Here is a 17,175-nt window from a genome sequence, read left to right as displayed (position 1 = left end):
AGAACCAACTCCATGGCACCTAACAACAACAATAATCCTAGTAGGTCAGAAGCATCTGATAAGCTTCTTTAGTGTATATGTCTTTTCTTGTTTCTTGTGTCTTCTTCGCTTCCTCTAAAGATAGATGCAAGGAGCCCTGGTGCCCCAATGGTTAAACACTTGGCTGCTACTGAAAAGCTGGCATTTCGAACCCACCAGTGGCTCCACAGGAAAAAAGACCTGGCGGTCTGCTCCGGTAAAGATTAAAAAAAAAAAAATTACAGCCTAAGAAACCCTATAGACAGTTCTGCTGTGTCCTGTAGGGTCGGTGTGAGTCGGAATCAACTAGGTGGCACACAACAACAAAGATGCCTGTTCAGAGATGTTAACTGTAGTAATGTCTGTGCCCACCAGGTGGCATAATTGTTTTGCTTAAATGATTTGAGCTGGTTTTGATTCTTAGTGAGTTACAGTAATAACTTATTTCTCATTTTAATCATAAAAGGAGTAAAAGGAGATGCCATGATATGTTACTGTATTCTTGAAGAAAATTTTGGCATGCTTAGTTTGAGTTACGAGAGAGAAATCGGTGCCGTGTTCCCTTTGCAGTGCCTAATGCTACTGCAAATGTTATGATAATTTTAAAAGGCTGTATTAAAGTTGTAGCTCTGTCCTCAAACCACCTTAGGCTGTCCTCCCCTTGCTCTGCATAGAATATGCAAGATCACAAGGTGTTCTGCTGAATCTCTGCAGTATGGGGGGAGGGGTGAGTTGAGGTTACTGAGACAATTTTCATCTGCATCCTTCCCTGTTTTGGAGGAGAATTTGAGACTCTTACAAATGGTGCTAAGGGCATTTAGTTCATTGGATTAAAACATGAATATAAAAAGGGAAGCTCAGCACGAGGCCACCATCTGTCTCTCACCCTCCATTTCTGTCACTTTCCTCGTCACGGTTGTTCTTAACTCCATTCAAGCTAGATAGAGTGTGTTGATCAGCCTTGCTTAGTTCCTTTTCCCATGCAGCCTCGTCTCCTTATCTAAAATGCCCTCCTTCCTCTACTCAAGAGATGGATAGCACAGAGAGATTTAAGGCCACGGGCTCTGGAGTCAGACTGTCTGAAAGTTCTGTTTTTGCTATTTACCGCTGTGTGACCCTGGGCAAGTTACTTAACTTCTTTGAGCCTCATTTGTGAATAGGGGTGGTAATAGGATTATTGAGGAGAAGTAACAAAATAACCTTTATAAAGAGCTTAGAACAACGGTAGCTATTGTTATTACTTAGCACTGTAGCTGTTGAATCTCTAGGAAGCTTTTCCTCCCTTACCTTCGTTATTATTATTTATAGGTTATCTTGCGTTTCCGTGCTGTCCTACATCTACGCTGTTACCTCTTGTGTTCCTGTTCTCTTCTGTTACCTGTGTGTTAATTAAGCTGCTGCAGGAAATTGGTTAATTTTTGCTTTTATATTTTGGCATCATACTTAATGCAGTGTTTTGTACCAAGGAAGCACAGCTCAATAAGTGTTTGACTAGGGTTTAGGAATTTTGTAAATTCGAGTGAGGGACACACACATGGGTGCGCGCACACACACTGTATTTAGATGATCTTAGCCCAACAACATATTGACCTATGTGCTTTCCACGTGGCTAGTTTCTGCCTCTTCAGAAAAAAACCATTGACTTGTTCAGTCCTTGCACGCATTGTAGGATCTCAGTGATTCATATCTTTATTCGTCATAATTTAATATTAAACAATTTTTCTTGGTTGTCTTAATAGGAATTTCCAAGTTTTTTTTTTTTTTAATTTTTATTGTGCTGTAAGTGAAAATTTACAAATCAAGTCAGTCTCTCATATAAAAATGTATATACAGCTTGCTCTTTACTCCTAGCTGCTCTCCCCCAAGGAGACAGCCCGCTCCTTCCCTCCACTCCCTTTTTGTGTCCATTCCGCCAGCTTCTAACCCCCTCTGCCCTCTCATGTCCCCTCCAGATAGATGCCAACGTAGTCTCATGTGTCTACTTGATCTAAGAAGCTCATTGGTCACCAGCATCTTTTTCTATCCCATTGTCCGGTCCAATCCCTTTCTGAAGAGTTGGCTTTGGGAATGGTTCCTTTCTTGGGCTAAGAGAAGATCTGGAGGCCATGACCACTGGGGTCCTTCTAGTCTTAGTCAGACTGTTAAGTCTGGTCTTTTTACGACAATTTGGGGTCTGCATCCCACTGCGCTCCTGCTCCCTCAGGGCTTCTCTGTTGTGTTGCCTGTCAGGGCAGTCATCGGTTGTAGCTGGGCACCATCTAGTTCTTCTGGTCTCAGGTTGATGTAGTCTCTGATTTATGTGGCCCTTTCTGTCTCTTCGGCTCACAGTTACCTTGTATCCTTGGTGTTCTTCATTCTGCTTTGCTCCGGGTGGGTTGAGACCTATTGATGCATCTTAGATGGCCACTTGCTACCATTTAGGACCCCATACGCCACTCTCCAAAGTGGGGTGCAGAATGTTTTCTTAGTAGATTTTATTATGCCAGTTGACTTAGATGTCCCCTGAAATCATGGTCCCCAAACCCCTACCCCTGCTGCGCTGGCCTTTGAAGCTATTCAGTTTATTCAGGAAACTTCTTTGCTTTTAGTTTAGTCCAACTGTGCTGACCTCTCCTGTATTGTGTGTTGTCTTTCCCTCCACCTAAAGTAGTTCTTATCTACTATCTAATTAGTGAATACCCCCTCCTTCCCTTCCTCTCTCCCTCCCCCCTCTCGTAACCATCAAAGAATAATTTCTGTTTAAACTATTTCTCGAGTTCTTGTAATAGTGGTCTTATACAATATTTGTTCTTTTGCAACTGACTAATTTCACTCAGCATAATGCCTTCCAGGTTCCTCCATGTTATGAAATGTTTCACAGATTGATCACTCTTTTTTATCGATGCGTGACTACACCACAATTTATTTATCCATTCATCCATTGATGAACACCTTGGTTGCTTCCATCTTTTTGCTATTGTAACCAGTGCTGCAGTGAACATGGGTGTGCGTATATCTGTTCATGTAAAGGCTCTTATTTCTCTAGGAAGGAGTTTCCAAGTTTTAAAAACTATTGCATGTGTGCCATAACAGAATTGTTATTAAAGCAAAGGACAGTTAGCCCAGTGATTAATTCTTCGGCTTGTGTAACAGATTAAAATGTCAGATAAACTGCACAAGGCAAGCCTGCGCGTTCTCCCTTCACAGGTGACTCGTTGGGACTTCCCTGAGAGTTGGGGGAGGCTGGTACATACATGTGCCCAGGCCCAGGAAATTTCCCAGCAAGTCCTGAAGCCACAGGAACTTTGCTCCTCGTCCTGATCCCAGTTCACCTGACAAATCCCTGGCTCACCATGGCTCCTCAGTCCCAGATTGGGATTAACTCTGGGTTACTTTAGTCTTTTGGGGTGAAATTGAGATTGTTACTGCCAGAGATAGAACTTACTGGAAAAGCCCCCAAGGATCCCTGCTTTCTTGGCTTCAGGACAGCTTGTCTCAGGTAGCTTGTATTTCTCTTGCTCCTCTTTCTGTTTCATCTTTTATCCACCCACCTTAAGCATCTGGTTATCCTTTGTTTTTTTTATGAGGGCAATTGAAAATGGATTTCGTTGTCTTAAATTGAAGGCTTATTTTGCTTTAGTTAAGGAAACCACTTGGGAGGTGTTAAAGAATGCACTTTCCATTTTATTCACTGCCCTACTGGCATACACTATAAAGGGTAGGGTGGGTGGTGGACATGGGGCATTCTGGAAGTTATGGTAGGTAGCCATGCCCTTCTGATTACTAAAGAGAAGAACTGAGGACTGTGGAGTAGGAAAGCAGCAAGAAATAGGGCCCCTCACCAGCATTATTTGTACAGATGGCTGTATCTACTGGGGAGAGCTCATTCCTAGAAAGGCCAAGGAGGTTACTTAAGGAGTACAGTCCTTAAATGTAGTGCTTGTTGCGTACTAGGCAACAGGATCTGAACTCGGTTTATCAAGAGGCAGGGACAGGACTTGACCTGGGGCTTTCTTATTGTTTAGTATTGTCGTGTAACCCCGTATCTAAACCGTGCTGCCTTTTACCTTGCTGGGGAAAGAATCCAAAATACTGCCATGGTACTTAGCACAGCACCCCAAGCGGTCATTCATTAAGTGTTTGCCTAATCTTTGTTGGACAGTGAAGACAGAAGAATGAAAAGTATATTTGCTGATGGCTGTCAGATAGTAATTCGTGAACAGATTACAAGACTTTCCGTATATTAACTTATTTTATCACAGCCTTCAGAGCACCTGGTAGAAGTGTCCATTGACCTCACTTATGTAGCTATGACGGTAGAGTTCTATATCTTCCTTTACTTTAGGTCTGAGTCCTCAGAGCGGTCTCCAAGAAAATCTGAAAGGTATGTAATTTTAAAAGGCTACCTTAGTAAGAATGTCTTCTGTTTACAACATGGCAAATGTTATAGTCAGCCTCAGCTGCCACAATCAGAATGACCTTGTCAGTCAATTTTAGCATTTCTACCTCCAGCCAATTTTCATGTTAAAAAACAAAACCAAAAGAAAATAGAGTAGCGTGCAAAGATGCTTGTAATTTTTCAGCTAAATTTCGGTGGAGACAATGGGGACAAAGGACTTGTTATGCCCTCGACTAGTTTAGCAGAGCAGACTGCTGAGCAGGCAGCGTCTGCCAGAACTGCGGGACCAGGTGACCGGCCCCCAGGTGACCACTGCAGGGCCTCCTGTGCCCAGCCAGCCAATGTGCTCAGGTGCTTAAAGGTCACGTGACACACACTCCGAGCTCAGCTAAGGTAAATACTGTGTCTGGAGATCTGTGTGTACAGAGTTGAGATTGTGCAGCAGGAGTGTGGGGTTCCTTGTTCAGTCAACAAATACTTATTAAAAGAAGGAACCCTGAAAGCCACTCCAGAACCCTCTGAAAGCCACTACTGGGCAGTAAATAAGCAGACCTTCTCCAGGGTTGACCCCGAAGTCACTGTAGGTTGTTTTCTGTCACACGTTCTTGACCCCGAGTTCTTGAATACCTCTCCTTACCCATTTTTATCTTCTGCTCTCGTGTGCTGCCCCATGCATCGAGGTCTCCTCCAGTGTGATCCTTGGCCCCGACGGCTCTCGGCAGCACTCTGCCAGTGTGCATGGTCACTTTCTGTGCAGCCTTACGGGGAGCATCTTCAGAACCTCAGCGCACTCTTCTCTTACTTGACAGAACCCACCCTGCTGTGAAGTAAAACCAGGCAACATGTTTTGGAATAATCCCCTCCCCCTCTTTTTTTAATCAAGAGTTTCAACTTTTGTTACAAACTAAGATAATCTAGTTTGTAATTAGTTGACTTTCAGGTAAATTAGAATTTTAGTGCATTCTGGGTGAAGTAACCAGTTAGTTTGCATTCATTATAGAGGTTAAAAAAAAAAAACAAACAGAAAATTAGTGCCTTAGTATTGAAATTAGTACTGAGTTGCACTATGGGTGATTACTGTTTGAATTATTTCCACTTTTTCTTTTGTCAATGGAAACATTCTTGTCTGAATTATAAGAATACATACTAATAAAATTGCTCAAATTCTTGTTCACAATTGATTTCTTTTTCCTAAATTGACTGTCAGTTATACCACAATTAGAAGGATAGTTATGGTATAATTGAATAGCATAATGGGATTTAGAAGACCTGACTTGTAATTCATTGGATCTTTTCTATTAACTGTTAGGGAGTCCCTGGGTGGCATAAACAATTAAGCACTTGGCTTGCTCACTGAAAGTCTGGCGGTTCGAACCCACCCAGATGTGCCTTGAAAGATAGGCCTGGTGATGTGTTTCAGAAAGGCCACAGCCACAAAGGCCCTCTGCAGCAGTTGACTCTGCCGCACAGGGGTTGCCATGAGTCGGAGTTGCCTCAGCGGCAGCTGTTTCTAGTTGTTCATTTACTAGCTGTGTGACAGTAGGTGAGTGGACTGCTCTGAACCTAGTTTTTCAACTGTATATTTGGTTGTTGTACTTCTCCGTCCCTTATTGGGGTTGTAGGGTTCCAAGTGAGATCATGTATGACAGAGTTATTTGGCAAAACCAATTTGATATATTAAGGGTATGTGCACTTTCACAAGGATATATGTACGGGAACATTCATGGCAGTGTGTAAGAGAAAAAACTAGATGTCTTAGTGCCTCTGACTCAGGGGCTAATTAAATAAGGTAAATAGGTACCATAGATATGGAAAGATAATCACATCCAAAACCAAACCCACTGCCGCTGAGTCGATTCCGACTCATAGCGACCCTATAGGACAGAGCAGAAGTGCCCCACAGAGTTTCCAAGGAGCGCCTGGTGGATTTGAACTGCCGACCCTTTGGTTAGCAGCAGATGATCACATATTGTAAGTAAAAACAAGTCGCAGACAGCAGTTAGCATGACCGCATTTCTACTTAAAAAAATAAACCATCAGACAAGGTCTGGAGAGAGAATCTGAAACTGTTACTGGTCACCTGGAGAGTGAGATTTAGGGAAGGGAGGGAATAAGGGGTAAAGACAGATCATAGGTGTGAGTGTAAAGCAGTGCTATCAGCTGTTGTTGTTAGTTGCCGATGAGCCTATTCAGACTCACAACAACTCCGTGTAACATAGTAGAACTGCTGCCCCATAGGGTTTTCTTGACTGTAATCTTTACGGGAGCAGATCACTGGGTCTTGCTCCTTCAGAGTTGGTGGGTGAATTCGAACCCACAGCCTTTTGGTTAGTAGCCGAGTATGTAGCCAGAGTACCACCAGGGGGTACACCTGGAAAGAAAGACTAGAGGAAACCCTTAGGGAGGAAGTAGACTCACCTTTGAAGGTGGCCTCTTCTGCTGGGCCTGAGTCAGCCTTTTCCGTGGTGTTTCCTTAGTGCTTGGCAGCTGGAACTTGCCCCTTATACTGAAATTATCTGCTTGTGCCTAGCTCTCCCACTAGACTTTTAAATCCCCAAGGGCCCAACCATGCCCCCCTGCTTTATAACTCCAGTAGAACATATTGATTGTAAATAGATACTTGTTGAATTGAGAAATTTGTTCAAATAAATTATGATTAGTTCTGCCAATGCTGAACTAAAATATTCTCTTCGTTTTGTCCGCCCCCCCCTTTATAACTTGGGGCTACTTGCCCATTCCTGTCTATGCAGTAGTGTGCCCAGTGCCTCCTAACCCAGAAGGTCTTTGAGAGTTTTGTGGTGATCATAGATATCTTCATTATTGGGCCTCACCTTGTATTGCTAAGCTTTTTTTTAAGGCGCCATTGCCTTTATTTATTATAATTTTTTATCATGGAATTTTAAAATCACATGCAAAAATAAAGAGAATACTATAAATTCCTATGTAACTGTCACCTACTCTAATTAAACTATTAATATTTGCTGATTTTATTTCACAGGTCTTTCCCCTTGCTCTTTTTGCTCGGAGTATTTTAAAGCAAATACCAGGCGTTGTGTCATGTCTCCATAAACACTGAAATATGATATGGACTCAAAAAAATATTGTGCTGTTTTCACATCTAACAAAATTAGACAGAATTCCTTTAAAACGTCTAACACTCAGTTGTAAAACACTTTTCCCCATTACTATTACAGGGTGCTTTTTAACATTGTAGGTTAGCGGTGTTCTGACTTTACAGATGGAACTCTAAATCTCAGAGCAGCTGAGTGTTTTGTTCAAGGTTGCAAGCTAGTGAGCTGAGTAATAAGGTCAATGGGAGCTCAGGACTAGTGGTGGATCGCTTAGATAAAATTTGGAATTCATCTCTAAGATTTTTTTATACATAAAAATAGCTTACTTGTTCTTTAACCTTAACTGAGACTAAAAAGGAACCCCAATTTCCTATTTCTAAATAATTATTTTTCAAAGTACCAAAGTAATACTTTGTTGTAGAAAATTGAAGTAGAGCCAAGTTTTGTTTTTTTTTTTTAAGTAAGAAAATAATTGTAATCTTACCATTCAGAGATAACTACTGTTAATATCTGAGTATGTTCTTCCACCTGTTTCTCTGTGGGATTTATACATGTAGGATCCTTAATGAGTTTGTTTTGTACAATGCTGTTTTGTTACCTTCTGTTCTCTATTCTTAGTCTTGTGCATGGCAGGCTTGAAGTGTGTGTGTGTGTGTGTGTACACATGTCAGTTCCATAGGCTGGCTTGAAGTGTGTGTGTGTGTGTGTGTGTGTGTGTGTGTGTGTGTGTGTGTGTGTGTGTGTGTGTACACGTCAGTTCCATAGGCTGGCTTGAAGTGTGTGTGTGTGTACACATGTCAGTTCCATAGGCTGGCTTGAAGTGTGTGTATGTATACACATGTCAGTTCCATAGGCTGGCTTGAAGTGTGTGTGTGTGTGTGTATACACATGTCAGTTCCATAGGCTGGCTTGAAGTGTGTGTGTGTATACACATGTCAGTTCCATAGGCTGGCTTGAAGTGTGTGTGTGTGTGTATACATGTCAGTTCCATAGGCTGCTGTGTTCCTCAGGCTGTTTACTGGTCTCTGGTCTTGTTTTTCAGTGGACGAATACATTGCCATTGCTAAAGAGAAGCATGGGTACAACATGGAGCAGGTAATGTCATGATTTTCTTTTGTTGTTAAAAATGGGTTTTTGTAGCCAGCCTGTTAAATTTTTTTCTTTTCTGTGCTGAGTAGCAGTGTTTCCTCATTAGCAACTTTTTGGTGGTTATAACAATGTTACACAAGGAAGCTCTGGTCACTTTCACTATTTGAGGTGAGTACTTGAGGTCCCTGTGATTGGAAAGTCATCTATAGGTGTCTGTGGGTCTGCAGCAGTTTGGACAGTGGCAGTTTTAGGTGTAGCACACTGTCTCATTTGTGGTGTGCTTGGCATTCTTCTGGTTGTGTGATCCCCCCCCAGCCATATTATCCCAGTTAGACCTACAGTGTTTTGATATTCATGATTTTGAATGACTTTCAGGTCGTAAGAATTTGACCCAAGTTTTTTTTTTTTTTTTTAATAAAAAATACTGTTTGGAGCCTATTGATGAGAGATCCATTATTTTCCCCCCACAGTGTCATGAAATTTTATCTCAGCCTTATTTCAAACTACTCTTTGAAGCATATTTAGTGGGATTTGTGCTTTTCATGGCATTGATGTAGGTCCTACAGCCTGTACGTTGCCATCATTTCTCATTCATCCTAAGAACAGAAGACTCCACTGTTCTAGGTTGTATCGATTACACTCTTTCTTTCATCCTTAGCCTTACTTTTAATTATCCTACATGGGTCGTTGAAGGCACTTTCAGAAAAACAAGGCACAATAAAATATCTCCAGAATCTTTCAAAGCAAGAAATGTATGCTTCTCTTTTTCCAGACCCTGAATATGGACTTCACCAGATGGCTCAGAAAATCCTCGGTTTTAAATTCTATTTAGAAAGTATTATTATTATTGGGTGGTTGTAAAATATACTTGTATGAGTCCTTAAGGAGTTTAGTCTCCAAAAGTATGACCCTTTTCACTTTAGAATTGTAATATGGAAAATTTTCTCAAGAAGGGGTTCCTAAATAATCTATCTCTTTTGTGTCTAATTTGTTCCTTGCCCATGTGTACATTTTTTTTGTTTTTCCTTTCTGAGGTGAAAAGGTTTATAATAGTTTATAAGTGACTTTCTCCTTTCACAGACAGCGGTGTTAGTATGTGCCTGCTAAGAGCGCAGATTCTAGGCCACACTGCTTGGATCTGGATCCTGCTTCAGCCACTTACCTACAAGTTATTTAGTAATGTCTCAGGGCCTCGATAGTCTGATTTGAGAAGTGGAAATTACAGCGTTTGCCTCTCAGAGCTTGTGAAATAAACGAGTTACGTACAAAAAGCTGTATAACTGTGTCTACCATTTAACGCCACATACAAGTTAGCTCTTCCTACTTTATCTGGGTGTCAAGAAATGCATGCTCTTCTGTCACCTTCCTTCCATTGTAATGTTTAATCAAGTCTTTGTTTGCGCTAAAATTTCACTGCTGTTATTTTTCTAGGCTCTTGGGATGCTATTTTGGCATAAGCATAATATTGAAAAATCATTGGCTGATTTGCCCAACTTTACCCCCTTCCCAGATGAATGGACTGTGGAAGATAAAGTCTTGTTTGAACAAGCCTTTAGTTTTCATGGGAAAACGTTTCATAGAATCCAACAAATGGTAAGTGCATTAGCTGTTCTCCTCGCCCTCAGCCCAGCCTCGCTTCTCTGCAGCACACCTGAGAGATGAAGTCTCGCCCTCCAGCATGGGTATCCCCATTGTTAACAAAGCTCCCCTTAGAAAAAGCAGCTCGTTCTAGAAGCTGTTGGTGTACTCCTACCATCAAAGCTTAACTGAAATTTGCATTAAGTATTAAAGGGATTCTTTTCTAAATAAGCCAAAAGTGTGTTAAGAATATTGTGTATGTAACAAACTCTGACTTGTTTTGATGGGGTTCATCTTTCCTGGGATAAGTTTCACTTACAGTCAAGCTTCAGTAATTTGAAAATGTATCGATAAAGGTTCTTTTAATATATTTTTCCTTATTTAAAAAAAGAGGCTTGACTTATTTCTGAATATGTGAGTGACCTTTATGAAATGTATCTAAATATGTTTATTTAGTCTTCAAAGACTACCTTTAAATCTAAACCAACTGATTTTTTATATTTAGCTTCCTGATAAATCTATTGCAAGTCTAGTGAAATTTTACTATTCCTGGAAGAAGACGAGGACTAAAACCAGTGTGATGGACCGCCATGCTCGGAAACAAAAACGGGAGCGAGAGGAAAGGTCAGTGCAAAGGGGGGCCGTTGTCTCACCACATAGGGGAGTCTTTGAGTCGCTAGAATTCCTAGGAGCTAGAGGATACACTAGAATTCCTAGGAAAGGCCAAATGACTGCATTTCCCCCAGTAACTTCCTGGTGGAACCAGAAGTTACGGAAGTACGCCCATGATGTGTGTTAAAGCTCCATGTTGGTGAGCTGTGTTAAATCCCAAGTGTTGGTCTTCACAACTCTCTCCCTGAAGTCAGGGAGCTTCCACTGCAAATGACTAAACTTTCTCAGATACCTGCCCTGTCCCTTAAGGGTCTTAAGTGTGTCTCCTTTTAATAAAAAGGAATCTTTTATTTTCTTGGTTGAAATTTATTTGGTATGTTTATGTAAGACGTATTTGACATGTTTTTATGTTTGGTATGTAAAAAACAAACCAAAAAAACAACAACACAGTTTAAATTTTCTTCTCCGCTTTTTGGCCACATGTTTTGTGCCTGTGTGTGTGAGAGAGAGAAACATTTGATAATTCTTTAGCAAGTATGATAGACAGTCTTTAAGGATAGCTTAGTGAGTAGGATATTTCTTAACCGTTACTTTCTCAGTCTTTTCTTAGTCCTTTATACAGCATAGAGTGGTGGAAATGGCTGTGTACTCATATTCAGAAGCGGGGTGAGGGCAGTGTGTAGTGCAGTGGGTGTGCACCTGGGCATGCGTACAACTCTGAAGGTTCTACTTACACACTCACAGGCAAGTTCGGTGGCCTCTGTTTCCTCAACTCTGAGGTGAAGGTGCTGGAAGTCCAGAAGGCGGTACATAGTATACGACATGGCTTTTGTGTTAGGGTGGCAGAAGTATAGGTGACTTTTAAAAATTACAGTTTCCACATTTTCTACATTATTTTTATAAATTAATAGTACAAAATAAAACAAAGAAGGATGAACTAGACAATCTCAAGGTCCTTTCTGAGGACATTATTTCAAATGAAAGAGAGTAACATGTAAGGACAGATTGAGAGAATTCAGATCTTTGGGCCCAGGTATAAAATGAGAGCAATACTGAGAACATCTCCAGAGCTCTTTCCAACTTTAAAATTCTAGAAAACTGTGGACCTTGATACATCTGCCTGTTTCTTGGTCTTCAGCATGCATGCCTAGTGGGTATGTTTATGACTCAGTTCTCTGTGAGTCAGACTCGACTTGATGGCAGTGGGTTATTCTTACCAAAGAAAGGTAACAAACACTACTACATTTGTTTTTAGTATTGCAGCAACTTTTGATTAAATTTTTTCATTTATTTTTATTATATATTAGGTCTAGTTTATGGTTTTATACAATAAGGCCTATTACTAGAAAGAGGTACAGTCTAGTAAACAAAAGTTAGAATTAAATCAAGAAATAGATGGGATTTGTCATCCTTGACTATGAAATCTTAAGAGTAAAGGCCAACACACCTCCGTTCTTCCTACCCAGGTGCTTTTCTTTGCATTTCTGCCAATGGGGCTGAGAAGTGCTGTGCTTCCACCTCCTGGTGCACCTTTTTGTATTGTCAGGATGCAGACGGGGGCACTCTGCCACGGCAGTAGCATCTGAGAGGTTGTTGCCTGTGAAAGTAATGGCAGGGACTGGGACAAAATTCCCTCAACCCCAGGCTCTTTCTCTGCATGGATACTTTCCTCAGCTAGAATGTCTTGCCACCTTGGGGTGGAATGGGCACGGTGTGTAGTGGGTGTGTATCTGGCTTGGATGTTGGAGACGGAATGGGATATTGGCAATTGATGACGTGCGTTTTCTGCTACCACCACTCTGCACTTGTTTTTAACCGTGGGCCAACTGGGCAGGCTGCTGGCCTCCGCGAGCTTGGTTTTCTCATTTTGTAAGCCTACCAGAGGGCTTTTTCTTTTTTTTGGTTAAGAAGTACTACATGGAAGAATAGTAAACAAAAATATGGGAAGTATCATACAAACGTGAGCTGTCTTTTTAAAAATTTGTTACACAGGCCACCAAAAAACAGTTCCCATTTTAAGACTTGTATGGTCACGAGTAAACAAATGGGACTTCAAAAATGGATTTTTAGATTACCTACAGATGGGGAAAAAGTTTTTAGCTATGACATTTCTGATCAGCCTCTGATCTCTAAGATCTACATGGTACTGCAGAAACTTAACTACCAAAAGACAAATAACCCAGTTAAAAAATGGCCAAATGATATGCACAGGTACTTCACTAAAGAAGATAATTCAGGTAGCTAACAGATACATGAGGAAATGCTCATAATCACTAGCCATTAGAAAAATGCAAATCAAAGCTACAATGAGATTCCATCTCACTCCAACAAGGCTGGCATTAATCCAAAAAACAGAAAATAATAAATGTTGGAGAGGTTGTGGAGAGACTGGAACACTTATACACTGCTAGTGGGAATGTAAAATGGTACAACCACTTTGGAAATCGATTTGGCGCTTCCTGAAAAAGCTAGAGATAGAACTAACATACAATCCAGCAATCCCGCTCCTTGGACTATATCCTAGAGAAATAAGAGCCTTTACATGAACAGATAAATACACATTCATGTTTGTTGTAGCACTGTTTATAATAGCAAAAAGATGGAAGCAACCAAGGTGCCCATCATCGGATGAATGAGTAAATAAATTATGGTATATTCACACAATGGAATACCTATGCATCGATAAAGAACACTGATGAATCCGTGAAACATTTCATAACATGGAGGAATCTGAAAGACATTATGCTGAGTGAAATTAGTTGCAAAAGGACAAATATTGTATATGAGACCACTATTACAAGAACTGAAAAAGTAGTTTAAACAGAGAAGAAAATATTCTTTGATGGTTATGAGAGTGGGGAGGGAGAGGGGTATTCAGTAACTAGATAGTAAACAAGAACTATTTTAGGTGAAGGGAAAGACAACACACAGTACAGGAGAGGTCAGCACAGCTGGACTAAACCAAAAGCAAAGAAGTTTCCTGAATAAACGGAACATTTCAGAGGCCAGTTTACAAGAGGCGGGGGTTTAGGGACCATGGTTTCAGGGGCATCTAGGTCAATTGGCATAGTAAAATCTATTAAGAAAACATTCTGCATCCCACTTTGGAGAGTGGCCTCTGGAGCCTTAAGCGCTAGCAAGTGGCCATCTAAGATGCATCAACTGGTCTCAACCCACCTGGAGCAAAGGAAAATGAAGAAGAACAAAGACACAAGGTAATTATGAGCCCAAGAGAGAAAGGGCCACGTAAACCAGAGACCACATCATCCTGAGACCAGAAGAACTAGATGGTTCCCTGCAACAACTGATGACTGCCCTGACAAGGGAACACAACAGAGAGCCCCTGAGGGAGCAGGAGAAAAGACCGATAACAAGACCAGACTTAATGGTTTGAGGCTAGGCGGACCCCAGAAGTCATGGTCCTCAGACCTTCTGTTAGCCCAAGACAGGAACCATTCCCAAAGCCAATTCTTCAGATAGGGATTGGACTGGACTATGGAATAGAAAATGATCCTGGTGAGGAGCGAGCTTCTTGGATCAAGTAGTCACATGAGACTATGTGGGCAGCTTCTGTGTGGAGGGGAGATGAGAGGGCAGAGGGGGTCAGGAGCTGGCCGAATGGACACGAAAATAAGAGCAGCTAGGAGTGTATATATATAGCAAGGTGTATATAAATTTTTATATGAGGGACTGACTTGATTTGTAAACTTTCACTAAAAGCACAATAAAAGAAAATTTTTTTTAATGAATTTTTACTTCTTGGCAAGTTTGCTTCCAGTGCATTGGGACTTCATTCTTACTACATTCTTATAAATTTTTACATAATTTCTCTGTTATATTTAATGATCATGTCTTAGCCCTCCAGTAGATAATTATGGGGAAATAAAGTAAATTTCTTTGAAATTTGATATTCTGCAGCTGAGGGTTCATTCCTTTGGTATAGAAAACACTTCAGAAATATAAAGCATTAGTATTTGAGACCCGGTTTGGGTGGTTAGAAGTCTTTTTCAATATTTTTTCATCATTTAGACTAAAAGAACTATGGAGTTACTAGTATTTCATTTGAATTGTAAAAATGCTTTTATCTCAGCAGGCTGAAAACATACACTAATTTTTTATTACATCTGCCATTAAATCAATTTATTGCTTATATTTTTATAATTAATAGAAGTAGTACAAAATAATCTTTCAGTAACTTGTTCTTGTCTTCCAGTGAGGATGAACTGGAAGAAACAAATGGAAATAACCCCATTGACATTGAGGTTGATCAAAACAAGGAAAGCAAGAAGGAGGTATATTTTTGTGTATTGTTCAGATGAAGTAAAACATTCTGCTTACTCACTCTGTTCAGTATCTTAAGTGCTGTCTATAAAGGATTGTGATACGACTTTTTAAACAATACTAACTTGGCTCTGGAGTCCTTGGGTGATGTAAATGGTTAACACACTATCAGTTGGCAGTTCACGTCCACCCAGAGGTACCTTGTAAGATAGGCCTGGTGATCTGCTTTCAATCAGCCATTGAAAATCCTATGAAGCATAGTTCTCCTGTGACACACATTGGGTTGCTGTGAGTTGGAATCAACTTGATATGGCAACTCGACAAACTTGCTTTATAGAACTTAGAATTTTGTTTGCCAAGAAAGATTAATGACAGAAGCCTTAAAGAAGAAAATAGCATTTATGACAGTGAGTAAAGATTTTGCCTGATAGGTAGCAGTCCTAACTGCTTTATTTTCTAAGGCTTTAGCTTAGTAGGTTAGAAAGTGGCGCTGGTGAGACCAGGCTACATATATCTCCACAAGAGCCAGGTTGGCTCCTCTCTGGGCCCACTGGGATCTGTACACTCTGGGTCATGAGGTGACTGCAGGGGCTCGCAGGTTCAGTGCAGGCCTGTTGTTACTCAGAAATAACAGTGAATGTCATGAGACAGCCAGGACCATCACCTCTCACACAGTGAATTTTTTAATATCTCTCATCTTAAAAATCGTTATGTAAGACATCTAAACATTTTTATTTATTGTGTTGTTGTTGAGAATATACACAGCAAAGCATACACCAACTCAACAGTTTCTACATGTACAATTCAGTGACATTGATCACATTCTTGAAGTTGTACAACCGTTCTTATCTTCCTTTTTGGAACTGTTCTTCCCTCATTAACATAAAGTCACTGCTCCCTAAGGTTCCTGTCTAGTCTTTCAAGTTGCTATTGTCAATTTGCTCCCATATAGATAGTTCTTAAAAGAGCATAATGCTTAAGGCAGACATTATTTACTAGTTAAGCTAAACTATTGTTTGGTTTTAAGAAGACTTCAGGGGATATTTTTGGTTTCCGGTTTAAAGATTATCTGAGGGCAATCGTTTCAGGGGTTCATCCACCCTCCATGGCTCCAGAAAGTCTGGAGTTCATGAGACTTAAATTCTGATCCGCACTTTCCCCGTTTTGATCAGGATTTTTCTACAGAATCTTTGATCAAAATGTTCAGTAATGGTAGCCAGGCACCATCCAGTTCTTCTGGCCTTATAGCAAAGGAGGCAGTTCAGCCACACATTCCATTTCCTCCTCCTATTCCTGACTGTCCTTCTTCTGTTGCTCAGGCTGCGCAGAGATTTTTTAATCTCTGGATTCAAGGGGCGTGTGAATCCCTACAGTTATACATGACTTTCACTTGTATTTGCAAAAATATTTTTCTGAAGACAGTCTATAGTTTCAATAAAATTCTCACAGGATTCTCTGTCCCCCAAGGTATGAGAACAGCTATTCTAGACCTGAAAAAAAAATCTAAACATACTTAAGCTTTAAAATTTCATCAATAATACATACTTTTTATAGACAAAGTAGGAAATGCAGCTAAATAAGAAGAAAATTAAAATTATAGTATTACTCAAAACCACTGTTTCGGTGACTATCTTTCCACAGTTTTCTTTGTAAAATATGTACGCATTTGTACATAATTCTGACTCCATACTTACTTCTTAAAAATATATATGGGATCTTAATATATCATATTTTGTATCCTTTTACATTTACTCTACTTTGAACATATTTTTATGTCAAATATATTTTTATGCATAGCTACATATGATTCCATCATACAGATCTACCATAACTTAGTTAATCCTATATGGATTTCTGTGTTTTGTTTTTCTCCCTGATTTTTATAAACAATGCTGAAATGATGATCTCGTAATTATCTGTACCCTTAATTTTTTCTATTAGAGTTATTTTTTGAAAGTTGAGCAGTTAGGTCAAAGTGTTCTATACACGTTTTTAAAGCTTCTTTTGATAAAAATTTTTGATACTTATCACTAGTTGGAGACCGGTAACCTTCTCTGAATGGCACTCTTGCCAGTGGTTTATATTGTTGTTAGTTGCTATCGAGTTGGCTCCAACTTAGGATGACCTTATGTGTAACAGAAGGAGAGA

General features: G+C 40.2%; 1 protein-coding gene across 3 annotated transcripts in view; it reads left to right on the top strand.

Moving 5' to 3' along the window:
• RCOR1 (REST corepressor 1) overlaps nt 1-17,175 on the top strand; it is a 137,824-nt gene that overhangs the window by 107,384 nt on the left and 13,265 nt on the right. For all 3 annotated transcript variants that reach the window (XM_049899661.1, XM_049899660.1, XM_049899659.1), the window contains exons 4-7: nt 8,510-8,562; nt 9,988-10,149; nt 10,640-10,758; nt 14,960-15,038. In XM_049899661.1, the coding sequence (XP_049755618.1) occupies nt 8,510-8,562; nt 9,988-10,149; nt 10,640-10,758; nt 14,960-15,038 (413 nt within the window). The remainder of the gene's footprint in view (nt 1-8,509; nt 8,563-9,987; nt 10,150-10,639; nt 10,759-14,959; nt 15,039-17,175) is intronic.

The sequence above is a fragment of the Elephas maximus genome, chromosome 10 (assembly GCF_024166365.1).
Source record: "Elephas maximus indicus isolate mEleMax1 chromosome 10, mEleMax1 primary haplotype, whole genome shotgun sequence".
Lineage (NCBI taxonomy): Eukaryota > Metazoa > Chordata > Mammalia > Proboscidea > Elephantidae > Elephas > Elephas maximus.
This window is presented reverse-complemented; position numbering and strand designations above follow the sequence as displayed.